General features: G+C 36.6%; 1 protein-coding gene across 11 annotated transcripts in view; it reads left to right on the top strand.

Moving 5' to 3' along the window:
- The window catches only part of dab1 (Dab, reelin signal transducer, homolog 1), a 418,200-nt gene that overhangs the window by 389,414 nt on the left and 12,962 nt on the right, over positions 1 to 15,824 (top strand). For 7 of the 11 annotated variants that reach the window (XM_031899802.1, XM_031899803.1, XM_031899801.1 and 4 more), the window contains 2 exons: positions 2,556 to 2,618; positions 7,287 to 7,395. In XM_031899802.1, the coding sequence (XP_031755662.1) occupies positions 2,556 to 2,618; positions 7,287 to 7,395 (172 nt within the window). The remainder of the gene's footprint in view (positions 1 to 2,555; positions 2,619 to 7,286; positions 7,396 to 15,824) is intronic. The other 4 variants (XM_018092910.2, XM_018092911.2, XM_031899808.1 and 1 more) reach the window with 1 other exon arrangement.

The raw sequence follows: 15,824 nt of genomic DNA on the forward strand, positions 1-15,824 counted from the left end.
TTTATACACATGGCATAAAATTGTCCATTAAATATAGTGGTTAGAACTCTGCCCTGATAATTCTGCTTACTGCAGTTTGGGTGCATAATCAGCAGTGTGATATATATCTGTTAGAATCTCTAGAAGGACCTTCAATTAAAATAGTGACAGCTCTAATTTCAACAGATGCTTAAGACAGCTGCTACATGTTGCCATTATTTCTGGGGGGAAAAAAATTGTGGCCAGGACTTATCAAACTTTCATTATATCTTACTTGTCCTTTGTCGGTTATATATAAAAATATGCAAAAGGTGGAATGAAAAGGTCCTGCTCTTTTGGACTTCTTCCAATTTTCAATCCCAAGTCTGGTACAGCATTTTGAATGTTTGGTTATGAAAGCATCCTTGAGTGCTACACTGCTAATCAGCCTTCTAGTGTAAAATGAGGTCAAGTGTACTATAAATGATTCATTTACAGAACAGAGTTACAAAATATTAGCATCGAATTCATACTACTTCATTTGTAAAATATACATTTCCTTCTTTAGTCCCTTACCATTGTGTTAGAATTGTGTAAGGTTCTTTTTTGGGCTTGCAACACCGTTGTTCCATTTTTATTAACTATTCTTTACTATAAAACTAATAGTAAACTTTAGTTTACTAAAAACTACATGGTGTTTGCATAATCTATTGCTTTTTCTTTATTTTTAATGTTCAGATAAGTGCATTTGGGAAAGCATATATATAATCCAGTAGAGCTAAAGTAGCTGCACTGGCATGCACTGACTGTTTTCTGTTTTTGGTTTTCTAGCATTACTGTCATTACCAGTAATACTTAAATATTAGTATAAATTAAAAACTATCTCCATGGTGCCATAGTTTTTTGTGTGTTGTAACATCAATCTAGTTTTCTATTCACCCAGATGGAGTCCAGGCATATTATGTCACATGAAGCAGTTTTCTACTTGGGAAAAATGCAGGCAGACGCATGATCTATTGAGATATAAGCTGGAGACCACAGCAGGCAGAAACTTTCCTGAAACATATGCCAGGCACTGGAAAGATTAAGCAAGGTCTATACAGCTTGCAGACTACAGTCACAAAGTACTTTAGAAAACAGAAAATATGCATTAACATGCACTTTTTACAACACATCCTCATCAAATACGGGATAAACCCCAGTGCTGTATTTAATTTCTTCCACTACGTGTGAGGTCACTTCCGCCACGAGTAACATTACATCTGCCAGCGAACACCTTCTGAACCCTAACCCCCCAAGCTCTGCCACCAGATTTGTTCAGATAGCACTTGGGGAGGTTCCTTGTTTTTTTTTTTTTTATTGTTTTGTTTTTTAATTGATTATATAGGCACAAACTAAGGCACAGGCCCTCAGGTGCCTATATATAAATAGAAATATAGGTATAGCTAGACATGCATTTTAGGAATTGTGGGCAATTTGCAGAACAATGGAATTAATGGCTAGATGTGTCCCTGAATTTTCATGTGATCTGGTAACCTTAATATGGTGGTTAAAGGAGTTGAATAAGAGGTGTACAAGAGAACTAGTAAACAAACATTGTAAGGGAACGGAATTGTTCATTCAGAGGGGTCTTTGCTGTTAAACTATCATGGACAAGTATGGGTTAAATGTTATAGCACAGGGTGGCTGGGGCAGTTAGTAAAGTAGAAGGAAAGGTTAAAACCATGTAAGCTTTATCAGAGAGGTCTATGTAAATACATCTTGTTACACTTGCAGTGTTGCTGCTTTGAGTCTTCAGTGAAAAGAAACACAGTCTTCCTTTGCTTCTATTGTGCACCCATTGGTTTTCTCTCAGCTCAAACTCCCTAGCAGGGGTGTGAGCCTGCTGAACATGTTCCTCTCTCCCCCTCCCTTCTCCCTCCTCCCCTTCCTTCTGTAATCTGATCTGAGAGCTATGAGCCTGCCAGATACAGAACGGTGCAGGATAAGGAAGTGATGTCAGACCAAGCTAATATAGCAGCTGTTTTCTTAAACAAGCACAAAGAGCTTCTGGGACTGTTTACTCCGGGATGGTAAATAATTCTACAGAATAAAAATAGCCTTCTAGCTTATACTGTTGTGGTTAATCTATTGGGAATAAACAGTGTCAGTAGCTTTCCTTCTCCTTTAACTCATAAGGCCTTATAAAATGTCTGTCATTATTTGTAGCCAAAAAATTATATATATTAAATAATAATACAATCAACAATTGTCCTTGACCTGGGTCTTTTCCTAGATAAAGGGTCTTTTATTTCTACAAAAACTGTGTGTTATATATTATTACGTAATTGATGATAAATGTTTGACCTGTGTCTCACTACTGTTTTAGATTAAGTATTATGGACTTTCTATTATGCTTGTGCATTGTGTAAGGCTTCCTGTCAAACAGAGCAGGGGCACGGCAGGCAAACACACCAGTGTTTACAAAGCCAAATAACATAAATATAACACTGTGTTATAGAATGAATGATAGAGAGATTGTACAGCTGCATTGTACAGCTTGTTATTATAAGAAATCAGTAATGTTTTTTTTCTTATTCATTTTTGTTTTCTCTTAGGCTGTTACCCAATTAGCGCTTTTTGGAGATATGTCTACTCCTCCTGACGTAACGTCTCCTTCAGTAAGTAAATGAGAGTACTTTGTGTCCATCATATATTACTCATGACTGGAAATAAAAATACAGTTCAATGATTCTTAGTAACCTGCAAAATATATTCTTTTTAAGTGGTGCTTTGAGTGATGTTATAAATGGTGCTTTGATTTGTCTTTTGTGTCACATGACCCATTAAAATTGTTTATTAAAAAAATAATAGTTGCAAAATATAAGATTATTAGAAGTCGCACGACCAGTGCCTACAGCATATATATTGTCATAGAACTCCTCTATGATATTTAATATCCCTATTAGTAGTGTGTACATTGTTACCTACATATTTTACATTTGGGGTTGTTTTAACAAATATGAATGATGAAGCACACTAACCTTAAGGGGCAGATTTATCAAATCTAAGTTTAAAGCTTCATACATAAAAACTCACCCATGTTCTATTCATTCCTATGGGATTTTTAGAAGCCTATTTATTAAATGGTGAACCCTAAATGAATGAATAGAAAGTGGGTGAGTTTTTTTGTATTGAGCTCTTAACTCACATTTTGATAAATCTGACCATTAGCCTTTACTTGCCCTGTGTTTAAGAAGAAAGTAGATAAAATGTTAACAAAGAATACTCACATTATACACCAATTCAAATATATTTAAATACGTATGGCCACACGTAGACAGTCTGACAGTTACGACTGCCTACTGCATATGTATGAACAGTATGTTGAGTGAGTTTTTTCCTACATTAACATAATCCCGATTATCACACATGGCAACCTAAATCATAAAAAGATGTTAATAGAATAAAATTGTTATTTGTACCCATAAAAATCATGGCATTTGCTACCTTATTTGTAAGCCTTGTGCTTTTTAGCCTGATTCTGTTTCAGTACCTCTTGGAAAACACAGCTATTGATTATCATTCTTCATTTGCATCAGTGTGTTACCTACTGTATACTAATATTGCTTTACCATTGAGTTTGACATTGCAACAACAGCATGCAACAGAATTTATATCTGCACTGCATTAGCTCTCAAGGGGATTATGTAATAAAAGGAAGTAAGTAGCCAGGTGCAGTAACCCATAGCAACCAATAAGCTTGCTTTTAAATAGGTGACCAGTAAATTCTACCTAATTGGTTGCAATGAGTTACTGTACCTGGGCAAATTTAGTGTCTTTTATTACATAACCCCCAAGTTGTATTAAAGGGGATCTTGACCCAAAAACTTTTGTCTAATGAAAGAAAATGTAATGTAAAGCAACTTTTCAATATACATTTATATAATACATTTATATGGTATATGTAAATAATAATGACATTTTTCAGTAGTTTAACATTTATTGGTAAATGTAAAGATCATTAAAAAATTGACATTTTTAAATAATATATATTGGAAAGTTTACTTTTCATTTTGGGTGGAGGTCCCTTTACTTCAGTATTTTACCCTTAGTAGATCTTATAGTCTTGTATTGATGTCTAAAGAACGGAGATTAGATGACTTGGCAAAGCCACTTAAAGCTCACATAAAAGTAGTCACCAAAACAGACAGGCCTTTGTAGCACACATTTTTTTTGGCCCTATGATATTACAATGATGTCTTAAAAGAAGTCAGCCCTGTATTAATCAAAGTAGATGTACATTTGTTTGTCTATGAGAGGCTCAGAACAAATATGGAGCAAATATTAGATTGCATGACAGACTGATAACATACTGTTTCACCTAAAGACCTCAAACAATTTCATAACAACTTCTTAAACCATGTTACTTTGTTCTTCATTGGAAATTGCCATAACCTTTTAGGCAATCACTCTTTTTTCAGGTGTAATAAAGCATTTTGTCATATGTGAGCCTTGGGGATAAATTAGGGCCATAGCCAGCTGTCTGATTAGCTGAGGTTGTTTATCACTGCCGTAGATGGATATTAAAATATATGCAGTCACGGCTCGAGCACTGAGATCACACACCAGACGCCTCAACCAGTTCAAGGGCAGCAAGTATCCTGCCTCCTTGTCAGATTGTTTGTGTCAAGAACATATGTATATCTTACAACATTTCTCAACTACTTGCTGCAAAACAGATTTTACTTCAGGAGAGATGTGATCTCAGACCTCTTTGGATTATACAAACATGTTAATATTTCCCCATTGGGAATCAAACACATTGCTCTCCAGCTGTTGTGTGCATTAACTCTCAGCATCCACATCAATTAAGGGCAAGTTATCTTTTAAAAAAAAATCAAAATGTGATATCCCTAAACTATGTTGCACACCTTTATCATTCAGTTATGCAGGTATTTTTCAGCTTATTAATTGGCCAGCTTTATCACAGTAGTGCCCTAGTTCACAATGTCTCTATGCCACCTTGGAAGCCATTGTTCCGTATCATGCTCTGAGATCTAATAAGATCTAAACAGTTGTCAGCAAGTTTGATAAATGGCTCTGAATATCTTGCTGCATCTATTCTATTAAACCAGAGGCTCCTGAAGAGAATTAAATCCTTCTTTTTTCTTTATTTTAATGCAGTGAGAATATAAATTCCTTTTCAGAAGCCTTTACATTTCACATCAATAGCATTTGATTATGACAATGCATCTAATATGGTTGTTTCTAGTGGCATGTTCATTAGCTTATATTTGAATCCATTAATAGAGCTAAATGAACAGATAAAATAATTCTGTTGCGGACCAATGATTTTCAAGAAGAACAAGTACATAGATAAATCAGTCTGTTTTACCTCATAAGTTCTCTACTTACATTTTGACATAACTTATATCACCTGACTTCTTCACCTGTCCTTGCAAACACAACAGCTTTAATAAATTTATAATCAGAAATAACCAACCTCCTTGAGACACCTCAATATGTAGAGAAGGCAAGAAGGAGAGTTAATTTGTAGACTCTATAGTGGCAAATAATAAAAATTAAAGATCAAATTGACTCAAAAACTAAACCTTATTAAATCATTAAATTCTCATTTGTATTGTCTGTATTTTGTATGTTAGTGTTTATTTAAGTTCCACCACAAATAATAATATAATCTATTAGAAAGAGGAAACAGACAGAAACAAAAAGGATGGGGAATAAGTGTATGTAGGGTTTATTTTGGTGCAGAGAAAGACTATAGAAGTGCTTCATCCAGAAAGTGATTTTGTAAGGAGCTTTCAGAAAAGTGTTAGTGTGGTTATGGCATTCCACAGGCCTGATGCAATCAGTATAAAAGGTTTTTTATGTGACCAGTGCTGCCATTAGAAATGTTGGGGCACTGGACAAGTTATTTATATGGGGCCTCATGAACACAAGCATGCAGTACCGAAATGTTGGCCACGCCCCTTGTGTGTGCAATATAAACAGCTGATGTTTCTCTATAATAAGCAGTTCATATAAAGAGATTTATTGATTAATGGGCTAAAAAAATCAGTCAGTTCATTGGGCATCAATAGAGTTTGCCCTAAGTTAAGAAGGTTTTATGGGCACCCCTATGACAGTACCCCCTATCCCCCTGATGGCGGCCCTTTTTATGGCTTTTTGGTCAGTAGATTGTCCTGAGCTGAGTGCAAGGCCCAGGAGGGAGTGCATGGGGTGATGAGAGATGATATATAGAGAGGAGCAAAATAATGTAGGGATCTGAAAGACAGGATAAGAATTTTGTGCTTAATGTGCCATTTTAGTGGGAGCCAGGAGAGAGACTTTAGTAGTGAGGTGGCTGAGAGAGATATAAATGCAGGTGAGATGATGCTGACAGTAGCAGCAGTGAGGATAGAAATGGTACTGTGCAAAAATACCTTATTTTGGTAGGACCTAAATTACAAATAAAGCTCTCTGAATCCATTTGACTCAGTTTTAGGTTAATATTGCAAACTGTAATAGATTGGGATTGAATCAAGGTAAAAACATGTAAAAAAAAAAAAATAGGGTAATATCATGCCTCTCAAATAAAATGCATTCCTTACAAATTGGAGATCAGAAAGATTATTTGGAATATTTATGGTCACACTATATCTTAAGCTAATGAATGAGTTATTAATAGTATCAGGAGATTAACAAATGTGGGGCTTTTGGTGTGTATTTGGCTGTATATATCATATAAATTGCAACCAGGGTAAGTAGCCGACAGTTCAGGATTGTCAATATCTGTTTCAACATTGTTAATGAAAATGTAAAAATATACCTTACATATATATGCCTTAGGAATCCTTACTATATACCTTAGGAATCCTTTTAGGGGGTTAAACTGATTGCAACTGGACTTGCTGAAAAATTGTTCTGGGCATTTTCTCTAGTATACAGTATATATGGTTAGGTGCTAATTAGCCTGCCTGATGTACCTAGTAAATTACCCTGCCCCTTTTATAATATTATTTCCAGCACGTTTTTAGTTAACAAAGAACAGTGCCTAAAGGCTTACTTGGCAACAGAATGGCTGTGTAGAGGTTTATGTGAGTCTTTTCCATCTCCCATGACAATGAAATAGCTGTGTTAACCAAGACAGGAAATCTAAGTTCAGAAATTTATGTCCAGGCTATTTTAACCAAGGGATGTCATAATACTCATAATACATATTACTTGTCCTCAAGATAACATTATATTAACTTCATATTCAGGGTTTGTGACAATCAATATCATATCTCATTTGTAATATCATTGCTCATTGTAACACAATCTCTCCCCTGTTTGCTTTCTTGTAGACCCCAGCGACTCCAGGTGATGCCTTTATGACTTGTTCATCTCAGCTACACCCAGCCCCTGTTCATATGTTTGGAACTCTCCCTTATAATCCTGTTGCTGTACCATCAGGTGAAAAACAGCCCATGTTTCTTTGGAGATATACACACAAAAAAGATAGTTAAAATGAAATGGTATATTATGATGTTATATCATTCTCTCTGCCAACGTACTTCACAAAATTGGGGCATTTACAGAAATACAAATACAGTATTGCACAAGTGGATAATTCAGCATTTATCCACCAAAATAAAACAATAGATAAGGGTAAGCCTTATTGAATGGTCCTTCCACCTTCAGCAACAGCATAAAGGAGGGCACAGGGACACTGAGGGGGAGAGTTAAGTGACACAGAATAACAACAACAACAAAAAATAGCTACTTTTGAATCTTGCTGAATTTCAGTGTTTCTGCCTTTTGAATGTTTTTTTGCTGAATATGGAGCTGACTCCACATTCATAAATTTATATTAATGTTGCGAAGGTTTTGCCATCTGCTTCATGTTTAGAATGTTTCTTTTCTGAAAACATCATTTTCTTGTTTGCTTATTTCCATGGCTATTTAGGCCTTATAAGTGAACAGTAACCAGTATTATTATTCTATACTTTTCTTATTTCTTCTTGCTCCCCTGTATAGCATACTCTGTAATACCATGTCTGGCTTCAGACTCAATTGACACAAGTCCAGATCATTTTCAGTAGTAGGGACCAGTTCAATGTGTATTTGGTCACCAATGTTTGCTCACCATTAAAAATTCACCCACTTTTTATCCCACTTTCAATTAATTCTTATGGGATTTTTAGAAGCATATTTATCAATGGATGAAAGAATTAATAGAAAGTGGTTTGAATTTTTTTGTGATGAGCTAGAAATTCACCCTAAATCTTTTTAACTTTTCAAATGATCTCAAAGATGTCTAATGAGACTGAGATCTGGTGACTGTGGCCTGAAGACCATACAAGACATCTGTTTATACTTTTTCATGCCATGGAGAGTGGGGGAGAATGAAATTTGTGTTTAGGAACCGGTAAAAGGCTTTTCCACTGTATAATTAATTATAATTATATCTTCAGATACTATTTACTGTAGGTCTTACTGTAGCAGTAGTAACATTTAAACGGCCAAAATAATTCAGCAACTTTCCAGTATTATTCATTTTGCTGCAAAGTTTGTAGCTCCTTTGGGGGATGTTGACAGGTGCAAATCTTTCAGTTTAGTAGTCCTACTAGAGTACATAGATCAGACAACCTAATATCAAAAGTCCACTGACCACTAGCAAGTCTCAAAATATTTTTGTCTTGTTAAGAAAAACACTGGAATCCTTTTGTTTTGAGAGATTAATTGTGTAAACAGCGTTACCTAATATAGTCAAAGCAATGTGATTTTTTTAAAATTATCTATCCCCTGAGCTAAATTAAAAGAATTCCTCTGGAGAAAAATAAAAATACTCTGATGCGCACTGGTCTTAAATCAAAATACAAAAAAAGCTTACTTTATTCAAGTCAATGTTTCGACACCACAGAGGGGTGTCTTCCTCAGCACAATAAACACACACAAGTGTGCCAGCATATATTTATAGTCCAACAATTCCCATAAATCTGCCCAAAAGGGGGGTGGTCTTACTAATCAGCAAATTTCCTCATACATGTATAAAAACATATATTACATGTTACATGTAACAGTAACAATATATATACACCTTTAGTGATGAGCGAATCTGTTCTGTTTCGCCGGAAAATTTGCGAATCTTTCAAAAGATTCGCGAAACGGCGAAAATGTTGTGCGGCAAAAAAAATTGTCGCCCGCGGCTATTCTTTTGTCGCACGGCTATTATTTTGTCGCCCGCGGCTATTATTTTGTCACACGGCTATTATTTTGTCGCCCGCTGCTATTATTTTGTCGCACAGCTATTCTTTTGTCGCCCGCGGCTATTATTTCGTCGCGCGGCTATTCTTTTGACGCCCGCGACTATTCTTTTTTGACGCTGGCGACAATTTTTGGACGTGCGGCGAATTTTTCAGCAGCAAATTTTTTCATCCATTTCGCGAAACAATCCGCCAATGGCGAAACGCGGAAATTCGCCTCGAGTCCATGCCTGGCGAAACATTTCGCCCATCACTATACACCTTATCTAGCACTCAAAAAACATTTAAAAGACAAATTTTATTAAGTATTTAAACCTTTAGGCTATACAGTATCCATTTTTTCAAACCAATATGCTTCCCAGCAGAGTAACGATTCTCTGCTCAGCTCTATCACCCCCTCTATGTTTTTTAACCTGTTCTATATTTACAATAATCTCCAAAGATATTAACATAGTAGATAGGCCTGCACTCCTTTTTAGTAATAAATGCCAGGTGCATCAGAGTATTTTTATTTTTATGTGTGTTGGTGGAAGGCCAATTATCTAATTTGCACCTGGCATTTATTACTAAAAAGGAGTGCAGGCCTATCTACTATGTTAATTTCTTTGGAGATTATTGTAAATATAGTATACATAGAGATATCAGAGCTACTGATGTGGGAGCTCCAACACATCTAAACAGAAAAATTCTGGTTTTGGTAGAGTGATTTAGGTCAATAATAGAGACAATTCCAGTTTACACCTTCTATAGCAGCCAATACATTATTCTTATACACAAAATAGCACATAGGTTGATAGGCAACAACAAAGGACCATTGGACAAGGCAACTTAAACTGCAATAGTTAATTGGTCACATACCATATTGTGGTCCCTAAAAGCCTTATCTCAAGTGAAACAAAAGTATAGGCATACCTTCCAACATTTTAAAACTGGAAAGAGGGACAAAAAGAAATGCTGCATGCAGAAAAAGACCACGCCCGTTTTTGCAACCACACCCCCTAAATACAACTCCCATTTGACTAAATTTGGCTGGTTATTTTAAGATTAAACACATTTCTGGGGGTTTTGGGGTCTTGTTTTATGTGTTATTACAGTTTCGTTAAAATTGCCCTTTAAGCTGCAAGTCTCAGACCACATTGACATTCAATTGCAGTAAAATGTTCTTTCTGCCATAAAATCATTATACAGAAAAATCACATTTCTTTGAATGCCAGTTTTTTTGCACCATCCTAAATCAAAATGTTGGTCAAGACAATTTCACTAATTTAACTCTTTCTGAATGTGATGTTCTTAACGCAAGAAAAATGTGCCCCTAGAAGCAATAATATGTTATAAACTACATGTTGTAAGTCAATTACAGCCTTCACACAGGGAAAGTACTGCAGTTCCCTGTCAGATCCATCTAGCGGTTGCCATCCTACAGCACAAAGGGTTGAGACCCAGCAGCCCTCCTGGATAGCATGGAAAAGTAGCCAGCAGAAAGTGGCATGGTTGGCTGGTACTAGTGAGCTTTTTGGTCACTACAAGAGACATCTTTTTAAGGAACTTTCATTCTTTTTTAGAGGTGTATAATGCAATGGCATATAATTAATAAGACCCTGGATGCAAGTGCTACAGCATTTATAGCTATAAAATACATTGATGTACCTGTCTCTCATGAATACTGCTAAGACCTGCAGAAATTCTTCTGCATGCAGGGTAGGGTGTAAAGTGCAAAAACACATTTTGCACCCTACTCTGCATATGGTAGAAGCACTAGTGCTGAATCAAGTTTATCTACTAAGGCTGAGGAACCCAACCCATCTTGAACATGCTGTCACAGTGACACATTTCGGAAATTGAATGAATGTGCATGTCAAAAGTTAACCACAACTTTTATATTATTTACTAAGACACACAGTTGTGTTACTTTTGTTGCATCAGACACAATTGTGGCTGGCTGAACTCCCTGTGCAGCAACAATTTTGCTGGACAATGAGAAAAATGCTTCATTATGGGTAAAAAACATAGTGATTTCCATTCAAACTGCACCTTGGACACTGTATTTGTGGTCATAAATTGTTGAAAATGCACCACTACAATGGATATTAGTAAATTGTGATTGATTATACCCCATGTTAAATTATGTCCCTAAACCACCCTATCCTTAAGGTTGTGTTGATAGAACCCACACTTGGAAAGTTGTAAATAACATACTTCAAAAATACCTCCCTCCACCCAAATATCCCCCCACACATGAGTACTGTGGCGGTGTCCACTGGGTTCCTACTCCCTATTCTGGCACCCATGCTGGAGCACACACACTCACAGACTGAATGAAGGTCCCAAAGCCCAGAACATAGACTTGATATGGGCATTTGCATGACCTGGAATCTGGGTGAAAAACAGACTCATATTACCCATATATAGTACGTATAGCAATTAATAGTATTAACTAAAGAACAAATTAATATGTAATACAAACTCTTATACTTTTTTATTCCAGCTCTATTTCCAGAATCCTTTACAGTAATAGTGGAAAAAGCCATAAACTCAGTATTTAGCTTCTCATAATTAGCATTTCATATTAGTACTACAAATAGCATAAATACATATTAGTACTACAAATAGCATAATACATTTTTAACATCCAACTATATTTATTGCTATTGTGTTACATTTATAGGTGCATTTGTGCTCATGTATACTTGTGGGCCATGTACCAATATGCCAGTTGTACCTGCTTTTGTACAACATACATTAGACATGATGATTCCAGGGCTCTCTTTGCATGGTGTGCCTCTAGGAGTTCCTACTTGAAGTATGTGTTAATAAATAATAATATTTATCTGACAACTACAGAGATACACTGAATATATACTGATAATAACATAGACAATAGGGGTCCTTTACTTTGACCGGGGGAAGGGGTGTAAGAATATACCCCCTTAGTGCTAATTCAGTCAGCCCTTTCTTCCTTTTATTATTGTGGTCTGCACCTTACTCTGGACAAAGAAATCCTTATTGGCATGCTGACCACAGTGTTAGGGGACTCAGATCTGCCCTGTCCTTACAGCTTGCCATAGGTCCATTTAGGCTGTGCAAATCTTGCTCTCTAACTCATGCCTGAATGATGTGCAAGTTAAGGGGCAGAAGAGGGGACACATTCTTGCCTTCCCCACCTGCCACTCTTGAATATAGTGCTGCTGAATGCAAGCATTTTTGTAGTCAATGGGTTAGTTGCAGGTCTATGTGCACTATTTCTTCAACAGTTATCCATTCAAAGAAGGCAAAGTGACTCCCTAATGAGAGTCAAAGGAGAGTTACTATAGGGTGACAGGTGGAGGTTCCTAGACAAGTCTATATAACAAGCTTAGTGTATTGTTAATAGAGTACTTTGTAAGGCTCTATAATTAAAAAAATATCCTCCATGTCTTCTTGAGAATAAAGTTGTAACCATATAAGGGAAATTTGCTTTTCTGGGAACAGGATATTGATTGTTCTATAAAGAGCAAAGCAGGAATATCTTGGGTTTTGTTAGTAAATGAGAACTAGCAACGTGCAGTTTAATGCATGACAAGTGCACTCTGAGGTACTTAATTGCCTGCGTTGCACATAATTTCATTTCTTCCCTGCCCCTGCTCAAGCCAATGCTCCCTGGGAAACTGTAGCTCCAAACTACTAAATGCTGCAGGATTGCCCTTGTATAGATAGGCCCACCTGTTGCTAAGTTATAAATTTCAGCTCCAGTCTTTCTCCCACAGATTTTTGTTGGGGGATGCTGGAGGTTGTAGCTCATCAAATACTAAACGGGCATCTCTGTACGTAACACTTCAAAGTGCCTAATGCTCTGTCCCTCCAGCTGTTTATCACAGGGAATCCTGCTTGAGCTAAAGCTGCCAAGGCATGCTGCAAGATGAAACATACTAGTTGAGTTTGAAAGATGAAAGGGGACATTTGCATTGATCCAGGAATGCAGAGATCTGCAGTACTTCTTTTATGTGCAGGGCACCAAAAACACAGACAATTGCACCCATTTTTTTGCACACTGTCTTGCATGTTGTAACTGACCCCATTTATTTTAGGAATATCCTCTTTGCAGCACGTAGGGAGATCTAATATGCTGAGTACTAAAGCACTCCAGCTGGTTGGCCTTCTAGCAAATTCCAATAGTGCATAATGCTCTGCTGTAAATCTGGCACAAAACTGTCTGGGAGTTACTGAACATACAGCTATGGGGCATTTGCTATTCCTGATTGAGAAAAGCAATTACCAATAATAGGAAAGCAGAAACATGTTTATATCTGAACTGAATTCAGAGTTTGAAGAAGTGTGGCATATTATTCACATCTTAGCAGACATGATCATGGCCAACGCAATTTTAATGAGTTGACTAAAACAGTGTTCTTGTTCATTTTCATCAGAGTGGTTCCCGTAGCTTAACTGCATATAGGAAATACTGAAAAGGAATCTGTGTCTAGAACATTAGCGTTTTCCTACTAGTCCCTGCTCCTAACACTAATGTATTTCATTATTCAGTTAAATAGCAAATCTTAAATAGAATTATGAACAGTAAATATGCTTAATGCTTCGGGTTGGGGATCAGCAGGGTAAGGATAACCGCCCGTTTGTTTTCTGTCGTTGAAAATGAAAGCCTTCCGTGAGTAGATCCACACTGACACCTTGTGGTTTGCTTTTATGAGAAACTCTGCATAGATGATGGGACAATATGTGAAGGAACATTTTAAGAAAGGACTGGGCTGTATGAAGATAAGTGGTTCTATGGATCCCTTATTTGATCTGCTCTTTGATGTTAATATATCCATGGGTCAGACTGCAACATAAATAGAATTCTGTCACAGAACACATTCATTGTAACAGTGGGCAGAACAATTCAAGAAAATACAGGAATCTGTTAGTTGAGGCCTCAGTGCCTAGAATTGAAAGTGGGTGAACCCAAAAATAACATTCTGCCTAATGAAAAAATATGTTACTCCTCCAATATACTTTCATTGTAATGTTTTAGTTATTGTTAAATTCATTGTGGGTTTTATTATTATTGAATGCAGTATCTGTCTATGCCTCTGTTCTGACTTTCAAAGAATGTAGCTGTTTGCTGTCCTAGGCAAAGTGTAAAATATTTGTTTAATTTAAGTTTTTACATTTTTTTTGCTTCTTTATCCATTAAAAATTCTGAATAAAATACAAATTCTAGGTTTTATTCAGTAATGTTTTTTTTATCCTGAATTTTTAATAAGTAAGGTAAAATTCAACATTTTGACATTTTCAAGGCTATTATAAGTAGAAAAAATACAAAAATTACACACATAAAGATTTTGATAACTAGGCTTCCCTGTTTCCTATCTAAACATGGGTATATTATCTGGAATGCTTGGAACCTGAGGCTTTTTCGAGTCAAGAATATTTCTGTAATGTGGATTACTATACAGGTATGGGATCCCTTATCTGAAAACCTGTTATCCAGAAAGTTCAGAATTATGGAAAAGGCCATCTCCCATCAGTGTCGGACTGGGGTGCCTGGGGCCCACCAGAGAGCCTCACCCCAGGGGCCCACCAAACACATAAGGATACCTGCTACTGCCGCCGTCACCAGCACCCTTCACAGCATTTGACATCCCTCTACTACCTTCTATATACCTTCATTAAACCCAGAAATGCCAGTAACTGCAGAAAAGGATATGCACTCCATTAACCCCTGACATTCCAGTAAGATCACTGCATAATTGGATGAGCACTCAATTTACAGCAGCCATTCCAGTAAGATCGCTACAAAAATGGATGAGCACTCCATTAACCCCTAACATTCCAGTAAGATCACTGCATAATTGGATGAGCTCTCAATTAACAGCAGACATGCCAGTAAGATCACTGCAGAAATGGATGAGCACCCTCATTAACCCCTGATTTGCCAGTAAGATCACTACAGAAATGAATGAGCACTTCATAAACCCCTGACACACCAGTAAGATCACTGTGAAATTGAACAAGCACTCCATTAACTGCAGACACGCCAGTAAAATCACTGTAGAAAATGTTTTGAAAGCATTAAAGATTAAGTATTAGACTAAAAGCCTTAGACTAAAAACATTAACTCATTTGCACAGGAAGAATACCACACATTTTTTTTCTTTTTGTGCTCCTATGCTGCTTGCCTTGCCCTTCCTTCCTCCTACATATGGTGAAACTCCTGAAAAGCAAATTATAGATGGCCCTGTATTCCACAGTGGGCAGGGCCCATAAGGGGTGCTGGCTGTGGTGTTCAGAGGGGCCTAGCTGGGGGTGGCTGTGACTCGATTATAATCAAATAATTCTTAATTAAAAATGATTTCCTTTTTCTCTGTAAGTATAAAACAGAACCTTGTACTTCCAACTAAGATATAACGAATCCTTATTGAAGGCAAAACAATCCTATTGGGTTTATTCCATTTTTAAATGATTTTTAGCAGACTTAACTTATGGAGATCTAAATTACAGAAAGATCTCTTATCCGGAAAACCTTCTAGATAACAGGTCCCACACCTGTACCTTATATCTGCTAAAAATCATTTAAACTTTAAGTTGTTGTAGTTGGGTTGTTTTGCCACCAATATGGATTCATACAGAGAAAAAGAAAATAATAATGACAAGTTCAATCAC

This window comes from Xenopus tropicalis, chromosome 4 (genome assembly GCF_000004195.4).
Source record: "Xenopus tropicalis strain Nigerian chromosome 4, UCB_Xtro_10.0, whole genome shotgun sequence".
In the NCBI taxonomy this organism is placed as follows: Eukaryota; Metazoa; Chordata; class Amphibia; order Anura; family Pipidae; genus Xenopus; species Xenopus tropicalis.